At 48.0% G+C, this 24,564-nt stretch overlaps 1 protein-coding gene across 1 annotated transcript in view; it reads left to right on the forward strand.

The window, feature by feature from the left end:
• Positions 1 to 24,564, forward strand: part of LOC137326800 (coiled-coil domain-containing protein 170-like) — a 106,526-nt gene that overhangs the window by 58,547 nt on the left and 23,415 nt on the right. The window contains exons 9-12 of the mRNA XM_067992194.1: positions 800 to 1,117; positions 11,688 to 11,888; positions 15,490 to 15,663; positions 20,839 to 21,081. Of these exons, the coding sequence (XP_067848295.1) occupies positions 800 to 1,117; positions 11,688 to 11,888; positions 15,490 to 15,663; positions 20,839 to 21,081 (936 nt within the window). The remainder of the gene's footprint in view (positions 1 to 799; positions 1,118 to 11,687; positions 11,889 to 15,489; positions 15,664 to 20,838; positions 21,082 to 24,564) is intronic.

Below are 24,564 nucleotides of genomic sequence, written 5' to 3' on the forward strand. Positions count from 1 at the left end.
CTTCAAATAGTGCCACCTGATCTTTAACATCCACTCGCACCACTGAAACGGGCAGCTGGGGCCTCGGTTTAACATCTCATCTGAAAGACGACACCTCAGACAGTGCAGCACTCCTTCTGTACTGCACTGGGAGTGTCAGCCTGGATTATGTACTCAAATTCTGGAGTGGGACTTGAGCCCACGACCTTCTGACTGAGAGGCAAGAGTGCTACCAGCTGAGCCAAGCTGACACTATGATCAGTGCTCCTCTGAACTTTCCTCTCTTGTTTCTCCTGAGCTCGAAGTACCCCAACTGTACACTCCCTTCTCCTCCCTGTGTCCTCACTGGGGTAACTTAGCGTGTTGCCTCCTATTCTAATTAATTCTTTTCCAGGACCTCAAAATGCTGGAGCTCCTCACCTCCTTTGGTCCTCCCTCCCTTCTACAACCTACAGGGTTTGAAGACCCAGACTTAGTGTTGTGTAAACACACACATCCTTCTCACCTATCACCCTCAATGCCCCTCGTTGACTTCCTCTTCCCTTAGCCTCTACTCCAAGTCACCCTTGGTGAATTTCAATCTGCACCTCAAATCCCCCAGCCCCCCTCTCCTCCACCTTCGCCACCCCCCTGTCCTCTCTCGATCTCACCCTTCACATAATCTTCTCCACCCATTTCCTTGACTATCTCTTTATGTGCTCGAATATGGGGCCCAAGTCTCTGGAGTGGGGGCTAGAACCCATGACCCACTGATTCAGAGGCAAGAGTGAGCTACCCACTGAGCCATTGCTAACACTTGTTCTTCCTTCCTTTGGCACAGGAGAGAGATGAAGCTTTGCTGCTGAAGAGGACCGTGGAGCAGGACAACAAGATCCTGCGTGACAGGCTGGAGGATAGCCAGCGGGCTTTGGGCACCGCATGTCACAAGCAGGTCCTCCACGAGAAACAGGTGAGCGACCTGGACGACAGCCTGCGCACCAGCACGTACGAAACCAGAGCTGCCAACGCGCTGCACCAGAGCTTCATCGATCAGCTGGCCACACTGCTCAGCAATGGCTTTATCAGCGTCCCTGCCTCAGAGGAAGCCATCAAAAGTAAAGTGAGGGAAATCTGTGGGAACGATCGGAACCGAATATCCGTGAGTATCAAGAGTTCAACGTAAAGGGCTCCCACGTAAAGAGAGTGGAAACATAATCGGCCTACAAATTTGGCCGCGCAGCATCTGTTTTTTGGGTGCTAAAGGGCCTCAGAAGTCTCCAATATGGCAGGCAGGAAGCGCATGGTCATTAATCTCCTTCCATGTCCACTCTCCCCTACCTGGGCCTCCACCCACCCATTTACTCTCCTTCTACAGCCCATGTACACTCTCCCCTATCATGGACTCTACCCACCCATTTACTCTCCTTCTACAGCCCATGTACACTCTCCCCTATCATGGACTCTACCCACCCATTTAATCTCCTTCCACAGCCCATGTACACTCTCCCCGATCATGGACTATACCCACCCATTTAATCTCCTCCCACAGCCCATGTACACTCTCCCCTATCATGGACTCTACCCACCCATTTACTCTCCTTCCACAGCCCATGTACACTCTCCCCTATCATGGACTCTACCCACCCATTTACTCTCCTTCCACAGCCCATGTACACTCCCTGATCCCCAAAGGGAATTGAACAAATTCCAGGGAGTATTCATCCACTCTCACATCTCTAATATCCAGCCGCGGTCTGCTACCCTCAACAGACAACAGCCACCGTGTCCCATGAACTATTCGATCATCTATGATATAGTGGCTCAAATAAGGGGAAGATTGGGTACTTAATATTCCTGGCTACAAGGTATTCAGGAAAGATAAGGAAGGAAAGAAAGGGAGGGTGGGTAGGGTGGCAGTATTGATCAAAGAAACTATTATAGCACTGGAAAGGGATGATGTAGTTGAAGGGTCAAAGACAGAATCTATTTGGTTAGAATTAAGGAACAATAGAGGGGCTGTTACACTATAGGCCATCAAATAGTGGGAAGGAGATAGAGGAGCAAATTTGCAGGTAAATTACAGAAAGATGCAAGAACTATAGAGTAGTGATAATGGGGGACTTGAATTATCCCAATATAGACTGGGATAGTAGCAGTGTAAAGGGCAAAGAGGGGGAGGAATTCCTGAAATGTGTTCGAGAGAACTTTCTGGAACAGTGTGTTTTTACCCCAAACAGGAAGGAAGCAGTGCTGGATCTAGTTCTGGGGAATGAAGTGGGGCAGGTGGAGCATGTTTCAGTGGGGGAGCATTTGGGGAACAGTGATCATAATATCATCAGGTTTAGAATAGTTATGGAAAAGGACAAGGAACAATTAAATGTGAAAATCTTAACTGGAGGAGGGCTAATTTCAGTTATTTAAAAAGGGATCTTGCCCGGGTGGATTGGAATCAGAAATTGATAGGCAAAAGAGTAATTGAACAAAGGGAGGCCTTCAAGGAGGAGTTGGTTCAGGTACAGAGCAGACACTTCCCTACGAGGGGGAAAGGAAAGCCAGAGCTCCCTGGATGACTAAAGACAGAGAGATTAAAATGAAACAGAAAAAGGTCTATGACAAATGTAATACAGTAGAGAATCAGGCTAAATACAAAAAGTACAGAGGAGATCTAAAAAAGGGAATAAGAGGGGCAAAGAGAGAGTATGAGAATAGATTAGCAGCTAACATAAAAGGGAATACAAAAGTCTTTTATAAACATATAAATAGTAAAAGGGTCATCAAAGGAAGGGTGGGACTGATTAGGGACAAAAAAAGGAGATCTTCTTGTGGAGGCAGAGGGCCTGACTGAGGTACTAAATGAATACTTCGCATCGGTCTTCACTAGAGAAGAAGATGCTGCCATTGTAGCAGTAAAGGAGGAGGTAGTAGCGATATTGGATAGGATAAAAATAGATAAAAATAGATAAAGAGAAGGTACTTAAAAGATTGGCAGCATTCAAAGTAGAAAAGTCACCCGGTCCAGATGGGACGCGTCCCAGGCTACTGAAGGAAGTAAGGGTATAAATTGCGGAGGCTCTGGCCACAATCTTCCAATCCTCCTTAGATATGGGGATGGTGCTGGAGGACTGGAAAAGTTACACCCCTGTTCAAAAAAGGGGAGAGGGTAAACCCAGCAATTACAGGCCAGTCAGCCTAACGTCGGTGGTGGGAAACTTTTAGAGACAATAATCTGGGCTAAAATTAATTGGCACTTGGAAAAGAATGGGCTAATAAATGAAAGTCAGCACGGATTTGTTAAAGGAAAATCATGTTTGACTAACTTAATTGAGTTGTTTGATGAAGTGACGGAGAGGGTTGATGAGGGTAGTGCGGTTGATGTTGTGTATATGGACTTTCACAAGGCATTTGATAAAATACCACATAATAGATTTGTTATCAAAATTAAAGCCCATGGGATTAAGGGACAGTGGCAGCATGGATACAAAATTAGCTAAGGGACAGAAAACAGAGAGTAGTGGTGAAGGGTTGTTTTTCAGACTGGAGGGAAGTATACAGTGGTGTTCCCCAGGGGTCAGTATTAGGGCCACTGCTCTTTTTGATATATATTAATAACCTGCACTTGGGTATAGAGGGTGTAATTTCAAAGTTTGCAGAAGACACAAAACTCGGAAATGTAGTAAACACTGAGGAGGATGGTGACAGACTTCAGGAGGATGTAGACAGACTGGTGAAATGGGCAGACACATGGCAGATGAAATTTAACGCAGAGAAGTGTGAAGTGATGCATTTTGGTAGGAAGAATGAGGAGAAGCAATATAAACTAAATGGTACAATTTTAAAGGGGGTGCAGGAACAGAGAGACCTGGGGGTATATGTACACAAATCTTTGAAGGTGGCAGGACAAGTTGAGAAGGCTGTTAAAAAAACATATGAGATCCTGGGCTTTATTAATAGGTGTAAGGAATCTTACAACACCAGGTTATAGTCCAACAGTTTTATTTGAAAATCACAAGCTTTCGGAGGCTTTCTCCTTCGTCAGCTGAAATGTGACATTTCACCTGACGAAGGAGAAAGCCTCCGAAAGCTTGTGATTTTCAAATAAAACTGTTGGACTATAACCTGGTGTTGTAAGATTCCTTACATTTGTCAAACCCAGTCCATCACCGGCATCTCCACATCTTTATTAATAGGGCATAGAGGCATTGGAAGTTACGCTAAACCTTTATAAAACACGGTTAGGCCTCAGCTAGTGTATTGTGGCCAATTCTCGGCATCACACTTTAGGAAGGATGTCAAATGTCAAGGCCTTAGAGAGGGTGCAGAGGAGATTTACCAGAATGGTGCCAGGGATGAGGGACTTCAGTTATGTGGAGAGACTGGAGAAGCTGGGATTGTTCTCCTTAGAACAGAGAAGGTTAAGGGGAGATTTGATAGAGGTGTTCAAAATTATAAACGGTTTTGAGAGTAAATAAGGAGAAACTGTTTCCAGTGGCAGAAGGATCAGTAACCAGAGGACACAGATTTAAGATAATTGGTAAAAGAACCAAAGGTGACATGAGAAAAAACTTTTTTACACTGCGAGTGGTTGTGAACTGGAATGCACTGCCCGAGGGGGTGGTGGAGGCAGATTCAATCATGGCCTTCAAAAGGGAACTGGATAAGTACTTGAAAGGAAAAAACTTGCAGGGCTACGGGGAAAGGGCAGGACAGTGGAACTAGCTGGATTGCTCTCGCATAGAGCCGGCAAGGACTCGATGGGCCAAATGGCCTCCTTCCGTGCTGTAACCATTCTACGATTCTATGATTGTAAGGTGCCACAAATCGGGTGTCTCACAAAACACAAGGGGACACAATGCAGGGGTGGCCAACACAATAACCTCCATGAATAGAAGCAGTGAATGCTGGTGATGCACAGTACGGTGATCAGCCTGTGCTGGTCGCTCGCTGGTGAAGTGTTAACCAGTCCTTTCACGGGCAGCTGTTAGTGGGCCAGCATTTTCCGTTTCTTTTTTCTTTTCAATCTCAAAACAATGGGATGCCTTCCAAACGCAGAGAATGTGCCCAGTGTACCTGCCATAGTGTTCTGACCCCACATGGTGTGTTAAATAATTTCAATGCTGCTGCAGCCTTGGGGTCCCAGTTTTAAACCTGTTCGAAACTCTTAAAAGGACCACAAGTGGTTTGTGACGAACCATCGTTTGATGGAGACTGAACCGTAACCAAGGAAACAGCATGGTGTCAAACTGCAAAAAACCTTCCCTACAAATGCAGCAAATTTAGTATCGAGTGACTCACAATCCGTTCCGGAACCAAACATCATTATAATGTGCCATTAAAAATCAAACTACTACTGAGTTACAGGCTGGAATCTAATCGAGGGGTTCGGGGGGTTTATATATAGAATAACAGATACCCGGGAGTGAGTTACAGACTGGAATCTAATCGAGGGGTTTGGGGGGGTTTATATATAGAATAACAGGTACCCGGGAGTGAGTTACAGGCTGGAATCTAATCGAGGGGTTCGGGGGGTTTATATATAGAATAACAGATACCCGGGAGTGAGTTACAGGCTGGAATCTAATCGAGGGGTTCGGGGGGGTTTATATATAGAATAACAGATACCCGGGAGTGAGTTACAGGCTGGAATCTAATCGAGGGGTTCGGGGGGTTTATATATAGAATAACAGATACCCGGGAGTGAGTTACAGGCTGGAATCTAATCGAGGGGTTCGGGGGGTTTATATATAGAATAACAGATACCCGGGAGTGAGTTACAGGCTGGAATCTAATCGAGGGGTTCGGGGGGTTTATATATAGAATAACAGATACCCGGGAGTGAGTTACAGGCTGGAATCTAATCGAGGGGTTCGGGGGGTTTATATATAGAATAACAGATACCCGGGAGTGAGTTACAGGCTGGAATCTAATCGAGGGGTTCGGGGGGTTTATATATAGAATAACAGATACCCGGGAGTGAGTTACAGGCTGGAATCTAATCGAGGGGTTCGGGGGGTTTATATATAGAATAACAGATATCCGGGAGTGAGTTACAGGCTGGAATCTAATCGAGGGGTTCGGGGGGTTTATATATAGAATAACAGATACCCGGGAGTCAGTTACAAGCTGGAATCTGTAAAGTAAGAAAAATATTAATGTTTCAGGCAAAGCTCTTCATCAGAATCAGAGGATCAAACAGAATCCATATGGATTGAGACCAAGGATAAGAAGGGATCGATCACATTATTAGGGATATTCTACAGACCGCCTAATAGTGGAAGGGAAGAGGAGGATGAAATATGGAGACAAATCTATGAAATGAGTAAAAAAAAAACATCAAATAATAAATATGGGCGATTTGAACCATCCCCAAATAAACTGGCAAGTGGTAGGGAAAGGGGTAAAGGAAATGGAGTTTTCACAATGTGTCCAGGACTCCTTTCTTACCCAGTTCATAAGAAGCCAACAAGAGAGGAATCACTGCTGCATCTAATAATGGGAAATGAACCGGAGCAGATAAGAGAAGTAAGCGTAGGGGAACATCTAGGTAAAAGCGATCACAACATAATAAGGTTTAAAATAATGATTGAGAAAGACATAAATAAGACAGAGACCAAAGTAATAAATTGGAAAAAATTTTGAGGGGATGAGAATGGAACTAGGGAAGGTAAACTGGAAAAAAAATTGGACAGACAAAGAGATAGAACAACGGTGGGAAATATTTAAAATGATGATCAATAAAGTTTAGGAGAAAAATATTCCGCTAAAAACAAGAACAAATTAGCCAATAATGAAACACCATAGATGAATAAAGAGATAAGGGTAATATTGAAACTAAAGTAAAAGGCACACACTAAGTACACAGACAATAAAGGAGAGGGTGACAAAAGGGAATTCGAAGAGGTTAGGAAAGAAGTAAAAAAAAAGAGAAGCTACGAAATTAAATTATCAAGGGATAGAATCATGGAATCATAGAAAGGTTACAGCATAGAAGGAGGCCATTCAGCCCATCGAGTCCTTGCCGGCTCTCCGCAAGAGCAATCCAGCTAGTCCCACTCCCCCTCCCTTTCCCCGTAGCCCTGCAAATTTTCCCCCTTCAAGTACTTATCCAGTTCCCTTTTGAAGGCCATGATTGAATCTGCCTCCATCACCTCCTCGGGCAGTGCATTCCAGATCCTAACCACCCGCTGTGTAAAAAAGTTTGACCTCATGTTGCCTTGGTTCTTTTGCTAATCACCTTAAATCAAGGTTCTTGACCTTTCTGCCAATCGGAGCAGTTTCTCTCTACCTACTCTGTCTCGACCCTTCATGATTTTAAATACCTCTATCAAATCTCCTCTCAACCTTCTCTGCTCTAAGGAGAACAATCCCAGCTTCTCCAGTCTATCCACTTAACCAAAATCCCTCATCCCTGGAATCATTCTAGTAAATCTCTTCTGCACCCTCTCTAAGGCCTTCACATCTTTCCTAAAGCGCAGTGCCCAGAACTGGACACAATACTCCAGTTGTGGCTGAACCAGTGTTTTATAAAAGTTCACCATAACCTTCTATGCCTCTATTTATAAATGATGTGGAGATGCCGGTGATGGACTGGGGTTGACAAATGTAAGGAATCTTACAACACCAGGTTGTAGTCCAACAGTTTTATTTGAAAATCACAAGCTTTCGGAGGCTTTCTCCTTCGTCAGGTGAAGTGTGGGATTCCTTGAATGTTACCGTATTTATTGTCAGAGAATAAATGCGGTAACATTGACTATAAATGCGGTAACATTCAAGGAATCCCACACTTCACCTGACGAAGGAGAAGGCCTCCGAAAGCTTGTGATTTTAAAATAAAATTGTTGGACTATAACCTGGTGTTGTAAGATTCCTTACATCTATTTATAAAGCCCAGGATCCCACATGCTTTTTTAACTGCTTTCTCAACCTGCCTTGCCACCTTCAACGATTAGTGTACAAAAACCCCCAGATCTCTCTGTTCCTGTACCCCTTTTAAAATTGAGCCCTCTAGATTATATTGCCTCTCCTCGTTCTTTCTACCAAAGTGTATTACTTTGCAGTTCTCTGCGTTTAGTTTCATCTGCCACGTGTCCGCCCATGCCACCAGCCTGTCTATATCCTCTTGAAGTCTATCACTATTCTCCTCACTGTTCACTACACTTCCAAGTTTTGTGTCATCTGCACATTTTGAAATTGTACCCTGTACACCCAAGTCCAAGTCATTAATATATATCAAGAAAAGCAGTGGTCCTAGTACCGACCCCTGGGGAACACCACTGTACACCTCCCTCCAGTCCGAAAAACAGCCGTTCACCACAACTTCAGTTTTGCTGACAAGCCTATTATGTGGCACTTTTATCAAATGCCTTTTGAAAGTCCATATAAACCACATCAACCGCATTGCCCTCATCAACCCTCTCTGTTACCTCATCAAAAAACTCATTGAAGTTAGTTACACACGATTTGCCTTTAACAAATCGGTGCTGGCTTTCCTTTATTAATCAACACTTGTCCAAGTGACTATTAATTTTGTCCCAGATTATCGTTTCTAAAAGCTTCCCCACCACTGCAGTTATACTGACTGGCCTATAGTTGCTGGGTTTATCCTTATGCCCTTTTTTTGAACGAGGGTGTGACATTTGCAATTCTCCAATCCTCTGACATCTAAGCAATTTCCACCCTTACTTCCCTCAGCAACCTAGGATGCATCCCATCCGGGCCGGGTGACTTATCTACTTTAAGTACAGCTAGCCTTTCTAGTACCTCCTCTTTATCAATTTTTAGCCCATCCAGTATATCAACTAGCCCTTCTTATACTGTGACTGTGGCAGCATCTTCTTCGTTGGTAAAGACAGATGCAAAGTATTCCTTTGGTACCTCGGCCATGAACACTGCCTCCATGCGTAGATCTCCTTATTGATCCCTGATCGGCCCCAACCCTCCCCTTACTCCCTGTTTACTATTTATATGCCTGTAGAAGATTTTTGGATTCCCTTTTATGTTCCTATCTTCTTGTGTTCCTATATTCTTCCTCGACCACACTTGGAGTACTGTGCACAGTTCTGGTCTCCCTGTTATAGAAAGGTTGTGAAGGCACTGGAGAAGGTGCAAAAAGGATTTACTAGGATGATACCAGAATGATACCAGAAATGGTAAAAAGTTAAAAACAGTGGATGTCCAAAGGGACTTAGGGGTTCAGGTACATAGATCACTGAAGTGTCATGAACAGGTGCAGAAAATAATCAATAAGGCTAATGGAATGCTGGCCTTTATATCTAGAGGACTAGAGCACAAGGGGGCAGAAGTTATGCTGCAGCTATACAAAACCCTGGTTAGACCGCACCTGGAGTACTGTGAGCAGTTCTGGGCACCGCACCTTCGGAAGGACATATTGGCCTTGGAGGGAATGCAGCGTAGGTTTACTAGAATGATACCCGGACTTCAAGGGTTAAGTTACGAGGAGAGATTACACAAATTGGGGTTGTATTCTCTGGAGTTTCGAAGGTTAAGGGGTGATCTGATCGAAGTTTATAAGATATTAAGGGGAACAGATAGGGTGGATAGAGAGAAACTATTTCCGCTGGTTGGGGATTCTAGGAGTAGGGGACACAGTCTAAAAATTAGATCCAGACCTTTCAGGAGTGAGATTAGAAAACATTTCTACACACAAAGGGTGGTAGAAGTTTGGAACTCTCTTCCGCAAACGGCAATTGATACTAGCCCAATTGCTAAATTTAAATGTGAGATAGATAGCTTTTTGCCAACCAAAGGTATTAAGGGATATGGGCCAAAGGCAGGTATATGGAGTTAGATCACAGATCAGCCATGATCTTATCAAATGGCGGAGCAGGCACGAGGGGCTGAATGGCCTACTCCTGTTCCTATGTTCCTATGTTCCTAAATGAGAGGTTATACCTATCAGGAAAGATTGAACAGGCTGAGGGTCTTTTCTCTAGAAAAGAGGGGTGACCCGATAGAGGCCTTTAAGATTATGAAAGGGTTTGATGGGAAAGATGTAGAGAAGATGTTTCAACTTGTGGGGGAGACCAGAACTGGGGGCCATAAATATAAGATAGACACTGATAAATCCAATCGGGAATTCAGGAGCGACTTCTTCACCCAGAGAGTGGGTAGAATGTGGAACTCGCTCCCACAAGGAGTAGTTGAGGCGAATAACATAGATACATTTAAGGGGAAGCTCGATAAATACGAGTGAAAAAGGAATAGAAGGATATGCTGATGGGGTTAGATGAAGTAAGGAGAGAGGAGGCTCGTGTGGAGCATAAACACCGACACAGACTAGTTGGGCCGAATGGCCTGTTTCTGTTCTCGATGTAACTCGATGATATTTCAGATGAGCAGCTTATAAAAAGGAACAAAGCGAGGGGAAGATGGGAAAAGAAAAAAATAAATCGTCTCACCCTAGAAATGTCCACTTCCGTCTTAAATTACCAGGGCGATTTAAACCCAACCTGGCCGGAATGAGCGGGAAGTCAATCAGCAGCATTCAAACAAGGCTCGAGAGTTAAAATACCCCATGCCTCATTTCTGGAGCCGGGGTGAGCTTTGAACTGACACCAAATCTCACCCGCAGTTAACATCGGGGCCATTCCAAACTTTCAACACGATGTATGTACGTACCTGAACTGGCCATTTGCCTCCCTTATTCTGAGCTGTATCCGATGCCCCCTTGCCCTCATTCTCAGGGTTCAACTTGTCGATACCCTCAATGATCTTGAACACCTCGATAAGACCCCTTCTCAGGCTTCTCCGCTATCCCGCACCAAACCCTGCTCACTCATCACACCCACCCTTGCTGATCTGGATTGGACACCGGTCTCCCAATGCCTCAAAATTAAAGTTTTTGTTATTGCGTTTAATTCCATTCATGGCCACGCCCCCTCCCTATCTCCGTAACTTCCTCCTGAGTCACAACACTCTGCTCTCCCCATAACTCTCCAGTCCTCTGACTCCAGACTCTCGTGCAACCCCCACCCTTTTTTGCCCCACCATTGATGGCTTAGGCCTTACACTCTGAAATTCCCACCCCAAGCCCCTCTGTCTCTCCATCACCCTTTTCTCCTATTAGGTGTCAGTCGTGGCTCAGTGGGTGGCACTCTAGGCTCTGATTCAGAAGGTTGTGGGTTCAAGTCCCACTCCAGAGACTAGAGCCCGTAATCCAGGCTGACACTCCCAGCACAGTACTGAGGGAGTGCTGCACTGTCGGAGGTGCCGTCTTTCAGATGAGAAGTTAAACTGAGGCCCCGTCTTCCCTCTCAGGCAGACGTAAAAGATCCCACGGCCACTATTAAAAGAAGAGCAGGGGAGTTCTCCCCGGTGTCCTGGGCCAATATTTATCCCTCAATCAACATCACTAAAACAGATTATCCGATCATTATCGCATTGCTGTCTGTGGGATCTTGCTGTGCGCAAATTGGCTGCCGTGTTTCCTTCATTACAACAGTGAGTACACTTTGAAAGTACTTCATTGGCTGTAAAGCACTTTGAGACACCCTGAGGATGTGAAAGGCGCTATATAAATGCAAGTTCTTCCTTTAAGACCTTCCTAAAACTCACCTCTTTGCTGAAGCCTTTGGCCGCCCCTCCTGATACCTCCTTCTTTGGCTCAGTGACCTTTTTTTTTTCCCTTCCTTACGCCTCTGCAAAGTGCCCTGGGATGGTTTTTTTTTCTACGTTAAAGATGCACTATAAATACAATTTATTGTCGTTGAAAGAACGTGAATGAGCTTGAGGAGCAGATTACTGAACTCAACGAGCAGCTGGAGCATCAGAGCAAACTCTACCACGAGACGCTCGGCCGTGCTCGAAGGGCGGAGGAAAGGCTAAATGATCGGGAAGAGGCCCTCAGGCACCTCGAAGGACAGCTAGCTGCTAAGGACCTACTCAAAGATGGCCGCGAATTCGAAAGGCACAAGGTGAACTTGTGTGAAGCTTTTCCTGCTCGAAGTCTATGTGGCACCGGGCACCGCCCCTCGGGAAGGATATATTGGCCTGGGAGGGGGTGCAGCACAGATTCACCAGGATGATACCTGGGCCAAAGGGGTTAAATTATGAAGGCAGGTTGCATAGACTAGGCTTGTATTCCCTTGAGTTTACAAAGTTGAAGGGGTGATCCAATCGAGGTGTTTAAAATGATAAAGGGATTTGATAGCGTAGATAGAGAGAAACTATTTCCTCTGGTGGGGGGGAGCCCAGAACAAGGGGACATAATCTTAAAATTAGAGCCAGGCCGTTCAGGGGTGATGTCAGGCAGCACTTCTTCACACAAAGGGGAGTGGGAATCTGGAACTCTCTCCCCCGAAAAGCTGTTGAGGCTGGGGGTCAATTGGAGCTTTCAAAACTGAGATTGATAGATTTTGGTTAGGCAAGGGTATTAAGGGTTACGGAATCAAGCCGGGTAGGTGGAGTTAAGATACAGATCAGACATGATCTAATTAAATGGCGGAACAGGCTCGAGGGGCTGAATGGCCTCCTCCTGTTCCTATGTTCCTAAGTCGTAACTGTTACCACTTATTTAATCTTCTGAGAGGAAACTTTTCCCTGACCTCCCCAAAGGTAACTGAACAAAATCTAACTTGCCTGTTTCCTCTCCAGGGCTGACATGCCCATGGCCCCATCAATAGGTGAACCCAACATCCGAGATAAGAGTTGACCATCTATCTATCTCTATCTTTGTTGGGGGTTTGAGTTCCCAGGGAGAAATTTGGCAGAACTGCCTTGGAGGGGTTAAGTAGGTCGGGTAAAATCCATGCTAGTGTCGGTCTGAGATGTTCGTCTATGTGAAGCACTGTATGTGACACCAAGTTGTTGGGGTCTGTGGGATGGAGGGCTTGGTGGGTTCAGTCTCCTTTCCTCCTCCCTGGCTTTTTCTGAGGACAATTCAGTCAATGGAATAATGAGCTTCAAGACTGTGGAAGTAGCTCTTAAAATGGTGCAGGCCAATTTTGCAGTAAGCTGTGGGGACCCACAGCTGAGGCCAAATTTGGCACTGCCCCAAAGAATCATAGAATCATACAGCATGGAAGGAGGCCATTCGGCCCGCCGTGCCTGTGCCGGCTCTTTGAAAGAGCTATCCAATTAGTCCCACTCCCCCTGCTCTTTCCCCAGAGCCCCCTGAATGTTTCCTTTTCAAGTATTTGTCTGATTCCCTTTTGAAAGTTATTATTGAATCTGCTTCCAACGCCCTTTCAGGCAGCGCGTTCCAGATCATAACAACTCGCTGCTTAAAAAAATTCTCCACATCTCAACTCTGCTTTTTTTTGCCAATTATCTTAAGTCTCTGGTTACCAACCCTCTTGCCAGTGGAAACAGTTTCTCCTTATTTACTCTATCAAAACCTCTTTGTAATTTTCAACACCTCTATCAAATCTCCTCTTAACCTTAAGGGAGGTAAAATTGGAGGGAAAGGCCCCCCAGGTTGCTTAAGTGCGCCTCCTTGTGCCCCAGTTGAAACAAAATGACATTTGCTGCTCCTTTAAGAGACACTTTGCCAAAGGTGGGATTAATGGTAACGCTCCATCTTTAAACAGAGTTGGGGACGAGCAAACCTTCTTTAAGAAAAGGGCTCAGAATCATAGAATGGTTACAGCACAGAAGGAGGCCATTCGGCCCATCGATCCCGTGCCAGCTCTTTGTAAGAGCAATGGTGGAGAGACTCTCTTAAGAGGATTGTGGATGGCGCGAGTTCCTCTTTGAAAGCAGAGACTCCCTTTTTAACAGGGATCGGGGTAACAGGGCCCTTCCTCAGATGCCTGGTGAAATGTCTCTCTTCCCTGTTAATGCTGGGTGAGTTAGGGAACCAGCAGTCTGGTGCAGGCTGCGAATTTGATCCCAACACAAATATAAACCAGTGCCTGATTCCTATCACGACACAGCATTAAAGTGCAAGCTCTCAGGCACAGTTTCTGCTGACTGCCTACGTGCAGAAGGCAGTGTTTTTCTTTTTAAATGAATTCTGGGAATATCATATTGAAATCCTGTTTTTTAAAAACAAGTTAATCCACTGGCTCTGATATCGTGCTGAACCTTTTGCCTTTTAATTGCTGCCAGTGTAAAACCTGCCAAAAAGTCCATTGGATGTAAGGGTTAAGTAACCGGCCCAGCTTATGAAAGGATGAGAGGGGATGGAATATGCACTTTAGGTTGGCTGTGGGGGGATTTTAAGGGATCCACAAGAGGTTCCAGGTTATCAGATTTCTGAACGTTGCTGTATTTGTCAAAGAATGAGAATAAACTTGCATTTATAGAGAGCCTTTCACATGCGTAGGGCATCTCAAAGCACAGCCACAGTGATTTTTGAAACACAATCACTCTTGTTATGTTGGGCAAACACAGCAAGATCCCACGAACAGCAATGAGATACATGACCAGTTAATTTATTTTTAGTGATGTTGGTTGAGGGATAAATATTGGCCCAGGACACCGGGGAGAACTCCCCTGCTCTTCTTCAAATCGTGCTGTGGGATCTTTTACATCCACCTGAGAGGGCAGACGGGGTCACGGTTTAACGTCTCAGCTGAAAGTCGGCACCTCTGACAGTGCAGCACTCCCTCAGTACTGCACTGGGAGTGTCAGCCTGGATTTGGAGCTCAAGTCACTGGAGTGGGACGTGAACCTAAAATAATGGGACAGTGTAGAGGGAGCTTTACTCTGTATCTAACCCATGCTGTACCTGCCCTGGGACTGTTTGATGGGACAGTGTAGAGGGAGCTTTACTCTGTATCTAACCCGTGCTGTACCTGCCCTGGGAGTGTTTGATGGGACAGTGTAGAGGGAGCTTTACTCTGTATCTAACCCGTGCTGTACCTGCCCTGGGAGTGTTTGACGGGACAGTGTAGAGGGAGCTTTACTCTGTATCTAACCCGTGCTGTACCTGCCCTGGGAGTGTTTGATGGGACAGTGTAGAGGGAGCTTTACTCTGTATCTAACCCGTGCTGTACCTGCCCTGGGAGTGTTTGATGGGACAGTGTAGAGGGAGCTTTACTCTGTATCTAACCCGTGCTGTACCTGCCCTGGGAGTGTTTGATGGGACAGTGTAGAGGGAGCTTTACTCTGTACCTAACCCGTGCTGTACCTGCCCTGGGAGTGTTTGATGGGACAGTGCAGAGGGAGCTTTACTCTGTATCTAACCCGTGCTGTACCTGCCCTGGGAGTGTTTGATGGGACAGTGTAGAGGGAGCTTTACTCTGTATCTAACCCGTGCTGTACCTGCCCTGGGAGTGTTTGATGGGACAGTGTGGCGTGAGCTTTACTCTGGGCTGTAAAGCTCTTTGGGACGTCCTGAAGTTGTGAAAGGCCCTATATAAATGCAAGTTCGGTGGTTTGTGCTTCTGCCCCCAGCGCTGGCCTGACCACCACCGGGTCCAATTGCCACAGACAGAGCTTGGACCTTAACCCTCTGGTCCGTGTGGATCAGCAACATGTCGGACTGAGGCACTGTGCACGAGCTTGGCTCTGCATTTATTTATTTATTCGCTTTACCTAAACCTCACATAATGTTTTTTTTTGTTGTTTCAGCACATGAAGTTCCTGCAACAGCTGGCAGAGAGATTGAAGGTTGAACAGGGCACGTCTGCGGGCGACTCGGAGACTCGGAATGTGGCGATGTTGGCCAGGGCTCAGCAGCTCGCAGAGTTAGAGGCCGAGGGTCTGAGTAAGAACAAGGAGCTCCTGCACACTCTGCAGAGAAAGGTCCGTGTCGATCGGAACGCACGGCCCACAGTTTTATTGATGGTGTAGCACGTAAAGAGCAGCTTTAGTACGCTGCACGGCACCGTACGGACTTAAGACATCACGAAACATGCCGCAGCCTGATTGCTTAAGAGCCTTACATGAAATGAGCTTGTCAAACCCATTCAGAGTCAGTCTGAGTCATGTCACAAAAGCGATCCCAATCTGGAATAAATTGGCACAAAATTGCAAGTTTTAGTCATAGATTTAGACTGATGCAGCAGGAGCTTTACTCTGTATCTAACCCGTGCTGTACCTGCCCTGGGAGTGTTTGATGGGACAGTGTAGAGGGAGCTTTACTCTGTATCTAACCCGTGCTGTACCTGCCCTGGGAGTGTTTGATGGGACAGTGTAGAGGGAGCTTTACTCTGTATCTAACCCGTGCTGTACCTGCCCTGGGAGTGTTTGATGGGACAGTGTAGAGGGAGCTTTACTCTGTATCTAACCCGTGCTGTACCTGCCCTGGGAGTGTTTGATGGGACAGTGTAGAGGGAGCTTTACTCTGTATCTAACCCGTGCTGTACCTGCCCTGGGAGTGTTTGACGGAGCTTGGTGGAAGAAATAGGAAATTGTCCAATTCCCTTGAAGTGACATGAGCTACACGACAGTAGCTGGGGATTTACAGCTCGATGCTAAGATACACAAACCTCTCTCAGTATTTAGCCTCCAATTGACCTCAGGATATGTCATCTTGTTTGAGTTGCCACATGAACTACCTGAGCAGAAGTTTGATAGGGATAGTCGGAATTATACAAAGCCCCGCGATAGCAACGAAACATCCCCACCAGGGTACAGAACCACCGGAACAAATGCAAAATACTGCCAGTGCTGAAATAAAAACAGAAAATGCTGGAAACGCTCAGCAGCACTCCAAGCGTCACACTCCAGGCGTCACACTCCAGGCGTCACACTCCAAGCGTCACACTCCAGGCGTCACAGTCCCAGCGTCACACTCCAGGCGTCACACTCCAGGCGTCACAGTCCCAGCGTCACACTCCAGGCGTCACAGTCCCAGCGTCACAGTCCCAGCGTCACACTCCAGGCGTCACAGTCCCAGCGTCACAGTCCCAGCGTCACACTCCAGGCGTCACACTCCAGGCGTCACACTCCAGGCATCACACTCCATGCGTCACAGTCCCAGCGTCACACTCCAGGCGTCACACTCCATGCGTCACACTCCAGGCGTCACACTCCAAGCGTCACACTCCAGGCGTCACACTCCAGGCGTCACACTCCAGGCGTCACACTCCAGGCGTCACAGTCCCAGCGTCACACTCCAGGCGTCACAGTCCCAGCGTCACAGTCCCAGCGTCACAGTCCAAGCGTCACACTCCAAGCGTCACACTCCAAGCGTCACACTCCAGGCGTCACACTCCAGGCGTCACACTCCAGGCGTCACAGTCCCAGCGTCACACTCCAAGCGTCACACGTCAGGCAGCATCTGTGGAGAGAGAAACAGAGTTAACGTTTGTCACAACTGGAAGATGTGAGAGATTTGACAGTTTATAACCAAGTGCAGAGCCTAGGGAAATAGTAGGGGGAGGAAAGAACAAAAGGGGAGTTCTGTGACAGGGTGGAAGGCAGGAATGATGGTGCAAGGCAAAAGGGGGTGGTAATGGGACATTAAAGAAACAAAAGATGGGTCCAGAGGAGATCCACTGGATCACAGGAGCTCTGCTGGTCTTCTTAAAAAAAATATGGAATGAAATGCTGTCGATCATTTTGCACATTTCATACAGACAGCGAGCAATCAATGGATAATCGTTGGATATAAGATGCTGCAGCCTGCTATTAAGATTCAATCTTCTCCTTAACAGGTACTTTGTTACACAAGAAGGACACTGAGTACTTTTAAAAATAATCTTTTCCCCTCGTTGCAATCTTTCATTTTCAATTCTTTCTGTACAATTTGAATAGGATAATCCCTCATCTGAGCTGATTCTCTCTCGCCCATCTGACTTACTGCCTGTTTTGTTTCCCCCGCAGGTGTTTAGCGAAGGGGTAGTGTTAGTCTCTGTTATCCTTTGCTGGAAGGGTCACACTCAGTGCGACAGCTGCAGGTGTGACATTTAATACTCTGTATTGGCCACAGAAGAAAAATATCATTACATTTTCTGAGTAATTGGGTGGGCGGGGAAAGATACCATCGATAAAGGTCTCTGGTTTCTAAATCCATAGCATTCAGGTGTATCATTATGCAAGTCACCAGTTTAACATGTTCCCTGCTGCTCGGCTGAAGGAAATAACACACTTTAATTTTGTTGGCGCTGGAGTGCTGTGAGGTCTTCTGCCTTTGGGGAGGTGTCATCGGGGAATGATTGGCTTTCTTCACTTAAAGAAAAAAGTTGTTATTTTTTAAAGGCAGTTTTGCATCTGTTACGGTGTGTGTCGCTCGGTGTGTGACGCTCGGTGCGTGTCGCTCGGTGTGTGACGCTCGGTGCGTGTCGCTCGGTGCGTGACGCTCGGTGCGTGACGCCCAGAGTGTGACGCTCGGTGTGTGACGCTCGGTGTGTGACGCTCGGTGTGTGACGCTCGGTGCGTGTCGCTCGGTGCGTGTCGCTCGGTGTGTGACGCCCAGAGTGTGACGCTCGGTGTGTGACGCTCGGTGTGTGACGCTCGGTGCGTGTCGCTCGGTGTGTGTAGCTCGGTGTGTGACGCCCAGAGTGTGACGCTCGGTGCGTGTCGCTCAGTGCGTGTCGCTCGGTGCGTGTCGCTCGGTGCGTGTCGCTCGGTGCGTGACGCCCAGAGTGTGACGCTCGGTGTGTGACGCCCAGAGTGTGACGCTCGGTGCGTGTCGCTCGGTGCGTGTCGCTCGGTGCGTGTCGCTCGGTGCGTGACGCCCAGAGTGTGACGCTCGGTGTGTGACGCCCAGAGTGTGACGCTCGGTGCGTGTCGCTCGGTGCGTGTCGCTCGGTGTGTGTCGCTCGGTGCGTGACGCTCGGTGCGTGACGCTCGGTGTGTGACGCTCGGAGTGTGACGCTCGGTGTGTGACGCCCAGAGTGTGACGCCCGGAGTGTGACGCTCGGTGTGTGACGCTGGGACTGTGACGCTCGGAGGGTGACGCTCGGAGGGTGACGCTCGGAGGGTGACGCTCGGAGGGTGACGCTCGGAGGGTGATGCCGGAGGGTGACGTTCGGAGGGTGACGCCCGGAGGGTGATGCTCGAAGTGTGACGCTCGAAGTGTGACGCTCGGTGTGTGACGCCCGGAGGGTGACTCCCAGAGTGTGACGCTCGGAGTGTGACGCTCGGTGTGTGACGCCGGAGGGTGACTCCCAGAGTGTGACGCTCGGAGTGTGACGCTCGGTGTGTGACGCCAGAGGGTGATGCACGGAGTGCGACACAAGATGTGTTAGATATGCACTTGACACACAACTTTTGTATATCGACAAGTGGACCTGTTGTAGAGACACTCTTGGTAAGTTGTAGGATCTGCGTTCTGTCTCCTTGTCTCTGTGGTCTCTGCGTTGGTGTCTCACTCTCCCCATTTGTTTGTATCTTTATTTTTCTTTTCCGTTGTCTCGCTTGTTATTCTGACTTCTAGTCTCTGCTCTCGTTCAGTCACTGGGAGTTGGCAGCACTGGTTGCTGGGCAGAGTGATGGTTCCAGGTAGGGATTGTAAGTAGGTTTTAAACAGTGGGTGGGGAGAGGGTTCCAGCAGAGGCTGGCTTTGAGACATTGGGCAGAAATTAGGGTGAAGGGGACGTTGTTCATCTCGGCAGGGACATTCCTGCTCCCGCAACCTCACACCCGTCATTGGCCGCCCAACGCGCCCATCCTCGTGGAGCACCCCCCCAACACGCCCGCCATTGGCCGCCCAACGCGCCCATCCTCGTGGAGCCCCCCCCCACACGCCCGCCATTGGCCGCCCAACACGCTCATCCTCGTGGAGCCCCCCCCTCCACACTCCCGCCATTGGTCGTCCGACACGTCCATCCTCGTGGTGCCCCGCCTTCCCACAGCCAATTGGAAAGCGAACAGACTCTTCGTTGCCTGATTTGATGATTCTTAACTGTCAGTCAAAATCGCTTAATATTTTTATAACTAATAAACAAAAACCTTCAAAGAAAATAAAAAACATATTTTTGTTTAGCACCCCTCTCTGATATTTCTCCCGGGTGTGTTGCTCGTAGCAGTGTCTGGGAGATTAACCTTTAATTCCTGGAGACTCCAGGACAATCCTGGAGGGTTGGCGACCCCTAGCCCCATCCCCGTCCCTCTTTACCACATCCTCTTTTCTACCTGTCCCCGCTCCTCTCTGCCCTCTCACTCTTCCCCTCTCCCCTTGCCTCCCTTGGTGATGTCCTGTCGCACAGACCATGGCCTCTCACTCTGTATTTTCATAGAATCATACAGCACAGAAGGAGGCTATTCGGCCCATCGTGCCTGTGCCGGCTCTTTGATTGAGCTATCCAATTAGCCCCATTCCCCTGCTCTTTCCCCGTAGCCCTGTAAATTTTTCCTTTTCAAGTATTTATCCAATTCCCCTTTTGAAAGTTATTATTGCATCTGCTTCCACCGCCCTTTCAGGCAGCGCATTCCAGATCAGAACAACTCGCTGCGTAAAATAAATTCTCCTCATCTCGTCAATGGCTCTTTTGCCTTGGGTCCTGGTCACTTAGGCTCAGTGAAGCACCCCACCCAGCACCAGTCAGCTCCTTCAGGAGAGGAGGGGAGAGAAACGCTACATAAATGAGCAAAGGAAGACTTGAAAAGTTAGGTTTTTTTTGTTAGAACAGCGCAGATTACGGGACGAAATGATAGAAGCGTTTAACATTATTAAAGGACAGGACAGGGTGGATAGACTGTTTCTGGTAGTTGAGGGGTCAAGAACGAGGGGCCATTGATACAAGATTAAATTGATACAAGAGATTTAAAACAGAGGGCAGGAGAAACTTACAGAGTGGTCGAGGCAGAAACTAGATCAACATTAAAGACTGGATTGGATTGGTGCATGAAGGAAACGGGGATGAAGAGATATGGGAACAGGGAGGGTAATCGTGATTTGCTCGCGTGGATAGTAAACACAGACACGGACCGGTTGGGCCGAATGGCCTGTTTCCGTGCTGTAACTTCTTTGAGTAGATTGTACTGCGCTCCGTCACGTCATCCCCCGGGGGGCACTTTACTCGCTGACAGGTGACAGCTCAGAGGGAGAAGTTGGCGAGCAGCAAACGACGCATTGAGCAGCTGAGCAGCAAACTCGATCAGCTGGAGGCGAGGACCCCAGACCGGGTCACCCTGACCGTGGGACACGAGGAAAAGGAGCAGGAGCTCTCAAAACTCCGGAGGAAAATGGAACGGCTGCAGGAACAGCTGAGCGAGACGAAGATCAGCAACCAGAGTCTGAGAACGAAGTGTATGGAAATCACCGATCTTAAAGTAAGTGTCGTCTGTACAAAGTGAGGGGATCCGAAAGGGTGAGGGAATGTTATAGGGTGAGGGAATGTTATAGGGTGAGGGGATGTTATAGGGTGAGGGATGTTATAGGGTGAGGGATGTTATAGGGTGAGGGACGTTATAGGGTGAGGGAATGTTATAGGGTGAGGGATGTTATAGGGTGAGGGACGTTATAGGGTGAGGGATGTTATAGGGTGAGGGACGTTATAGGGTGAGGGATATTATAGGGTGAGGGGATGTTATAGGGTGAGGGATGTTATAGGGTGAGGGAATGTTATAGGGTGAGGGGATGTTATAGGGTGAGGGGATGTTATAGGGTGAGGGATGTTATAGGGTGAGGGATGTTATAGGGTGAGGGATGTTATAGGGTGAGGGATGTTATAGGGTGAGGGGATATTATAGGGTGAGGGGATGTTATAGGGTGAGGGGATGTTATAGGGTGAGGGGATGTTATAGGGTGAGGGATGTTATAGGGTGAGGGATGTTATAGGGTGAGGGGATGTTATAGGGTGAGGGATGTTATAGGGTGAGGGGATGTTATAGGGTGAGGGATGTTATAGGGTTGTTTTTTATTTGTTCATGGGATATGGGCGTCGCTGGCGAGGCCGGCATTTATTGCCCATCCCTAATTGTCCTTGAGAAGGTGGTGGTGAGCCGCCTTCTTGAACCGCTGCAGTCCGTGTGGTGAAGGTTCTCCCACAGTGCTGTTAGGAAGGGAGTTCCAGGATTTTGACCCAGCGACGATGAAGGAACGGCCGATATATTTCCAAGTCGGGACGGTGTGTGACTTGGAGGGGAACGTGCAGGTGGTGTTGTTCCCATGTGCCTGCTGCTCTTGTCCTTCTAGGAGGTAGAGGTCGTGGGTTTGGGAGGTGCTGTCGAAGAAGCCTTGGCGAGTTGCTGCAGTGCATCCTGTGGATGGTATACACTGCAGCCACTGTGCGCCGGTGGTGAAGGGAGTGAATGTTTAGTGTGGTGGATGGGGTGCCAATCAAGCGGGCTGCTTTGTCCTGGATGGTGTCGAGCTTCTTGAGTGTTGTTGGAGCTGCACTCATCCAGGCAAGTAGAGAGTATTCCATCACACTCCTGACTTGTGCCTTGTAGATGGTGGAAAGGCTTTGGGGAGTCAGGAGGTGAGTCACTCGCCGCAGAATACCCAGCCTCTGACCTGCTCTCGTAGCCACCGTATTTATATGGCTGGTCCAGTTAAGTTTCTGGTCAGTGGTAACCCCCAGGATGTTGATGGTGGGGGATTCGGTGATGGTAATGCCGTTGAATGCCAAGGGGAGGTGGTTAGACTCTCCCTTGTTGGAGATGGTCATTGCCTGGCACTTGTCTGGCGCGAATGTTACTTGCCACCTATGAGCACAAGCCTGGATGTTGTCCAGGTCTTGCTGCATGCGGGCATGGACTGCTTCATTATCTGATGGGTTGCGAATGGAACTGAGCACTGTGCAATCATCAGCGAACATCCCCATTTCTGACCTTATAATGGAGGGAAGGTCATTGATGAAGCAGCTGAAGATGGTTGGGCCGAGGACACTGCCTTGAGGAACTCCTGCAGCAATGTCCTGGGGTTGAGATGATTGGCCTCAAAACCACTACCATCTTCCTTTGTGCTTGGTATGACTCCTGACACTGGAGAGTTTTCCCCCTGATTCCCATTGACTTCAATTTTACTAGGGCTCCTTGGTGCCACACTCGGTCAAATGCTGCCTTGATGTCAAGGGCAGTCACTCTCACCTCACCTCTGGAAATCAGCTCTTTTGTCCATGTTTGGACCAAGGCTGTAATGAGGTCTGGAGCCGAGTGGTCCTGGCGGAACCCAAACTGAGCATCAGTGAGCAGGTTATTGGTGAGTAAGTGCCGCTTGTTAGCACTGTCGACGACACCTTCCATCATTTTGCTGATGATTGAGAGTAGACTGATGGGGCGGTAATTGGCCGGATTGGATTTGTCCTGCTTTTTGTGGACAGGACATACCTGGGCAATTTTCCACATTGTCGGGTGGATGCCAGTGTTGTAGCTGAACTGGAACAGCTTGGCTAGAGGCGCAGCGAGTTCTGGAGCACAAGTCTTCAGCACTACAGCTGGGATGTTGTCGGGGCCCATAGCCTTTGCTGTCTCCAGTGCACTCAGCTGTTTCTTGATATCATGTGGAGTGAATCGAATTGGCTGAAGCCTGGCTTCTGTGATGGTGGGGATATCGGGAGGAGGCTGAGATGGATCATCCACTCGGCACTTCTGGCTGAAGATGGTTGCAAACGCTTCAGCCTTGTCTTTTGCACTCACGTGCTGGACTCCGCCATCGTTGAGGATGTGGATGTTTATAGAGCCTCCTCCTCCCGTTAGTTGTTTAATTGACCACCACCATTCACGATTGGATGTGGCAGAACTGCAGAGCTTTGATCTGATCCGTTGGTTGTGGAATCGCTTAGCTCTGTCTATAGCATGTTGCTTCCGCTGTTTAGCATGCATGTAGTCCTGAGTTGTAGCTTCACCAGGTTGCACCTCATTTTTAGGTACACCTGGTGCTGCTCCTGGCATGCTCTTCTACACTCCTCTTTGAACCAGGGTTGATCCCCTGGCTTTTTGGTAATGGTAGAGTGAGGAATATGCTGGGCCATGAGGTTACAGATTGTGCTGGAATACAATTTTGCTGCTGCTGATGGCCCACAGTGCCTCATGGATGCCCAGTTTTGAGCTGCGAGATCTGTTCTGAATCTATCCCATTTAGCACGATGGTAGTGCCACACAACATGTTGGATGGTGTCCTCAGTGCGAAAACGGGACTTCATCTCTACGAGGACTGTGCGGTGGTCACTCCTACCAATACTGTCATGGACAGATGCATCTGCGACAGGTAGATTGGTGAGGACGAGGTCAAGTAAGTTTTTCCCTCATGTTGGTTCGCTCACCACCTGCCGCAGGCCCAGTCTAGCAGCTATGTCCTTCAGGACTCGGCCAGCTCGGTCAGTAGTGGTGTTACCGAGCCACTCTTGGTGATGGACATTGAAGTCCCCCACCCAGAGTACATTCTGTGCTCTTGCTACCCTCAGTGCTTCCTCCAAGTGGTGTTCAACATGGAGGAGGACTGATTCATCAGCTGAGGGAGGACGGTAGGTGGTAATCAGCAGAAGGTTTCCTTGCCCATATTTGACCTGATGCCATGAGATTTCATCGGGTCCAGAGTCAATGTTGAGGACTCCCAGGACCACTCCCTCCTGACTGTATATCACTGTACCGCCACCTCTGGTGGGTCTGTCCTGCCGGTGGGACAGGACATACCCAGGGATGGTGATGGAAGTGTCTGGGACATTGGCTGAAAGGTATGATTCTGTGAGTATGGCTATGTCAGCCTGTTGCTTGACTCGTCTGTGGGACATCTCTCCCAATTTTGGCACAAGTCCCCAGATGTTAGTGAGGAGGACCTTGCAGGGTCGACTGGGCTTGGTTTGCCTTTGT

The sequence above is a fragment of the Heptranchias perlo genome, chromosome 10, assembly GCF_035084215.1.
Source record: "Heptranchias perlo isolate sHepPer1 chromosome 10, sHepPer1.hap1, whole genome shotgun sequence".
Lineage (NCBI taxonomy): Eukaryota > Metazoa > Chordata > Chondrichthyes > Hexanchiformes > Hexanchidae > Heptranchias > Heptranchias perlo.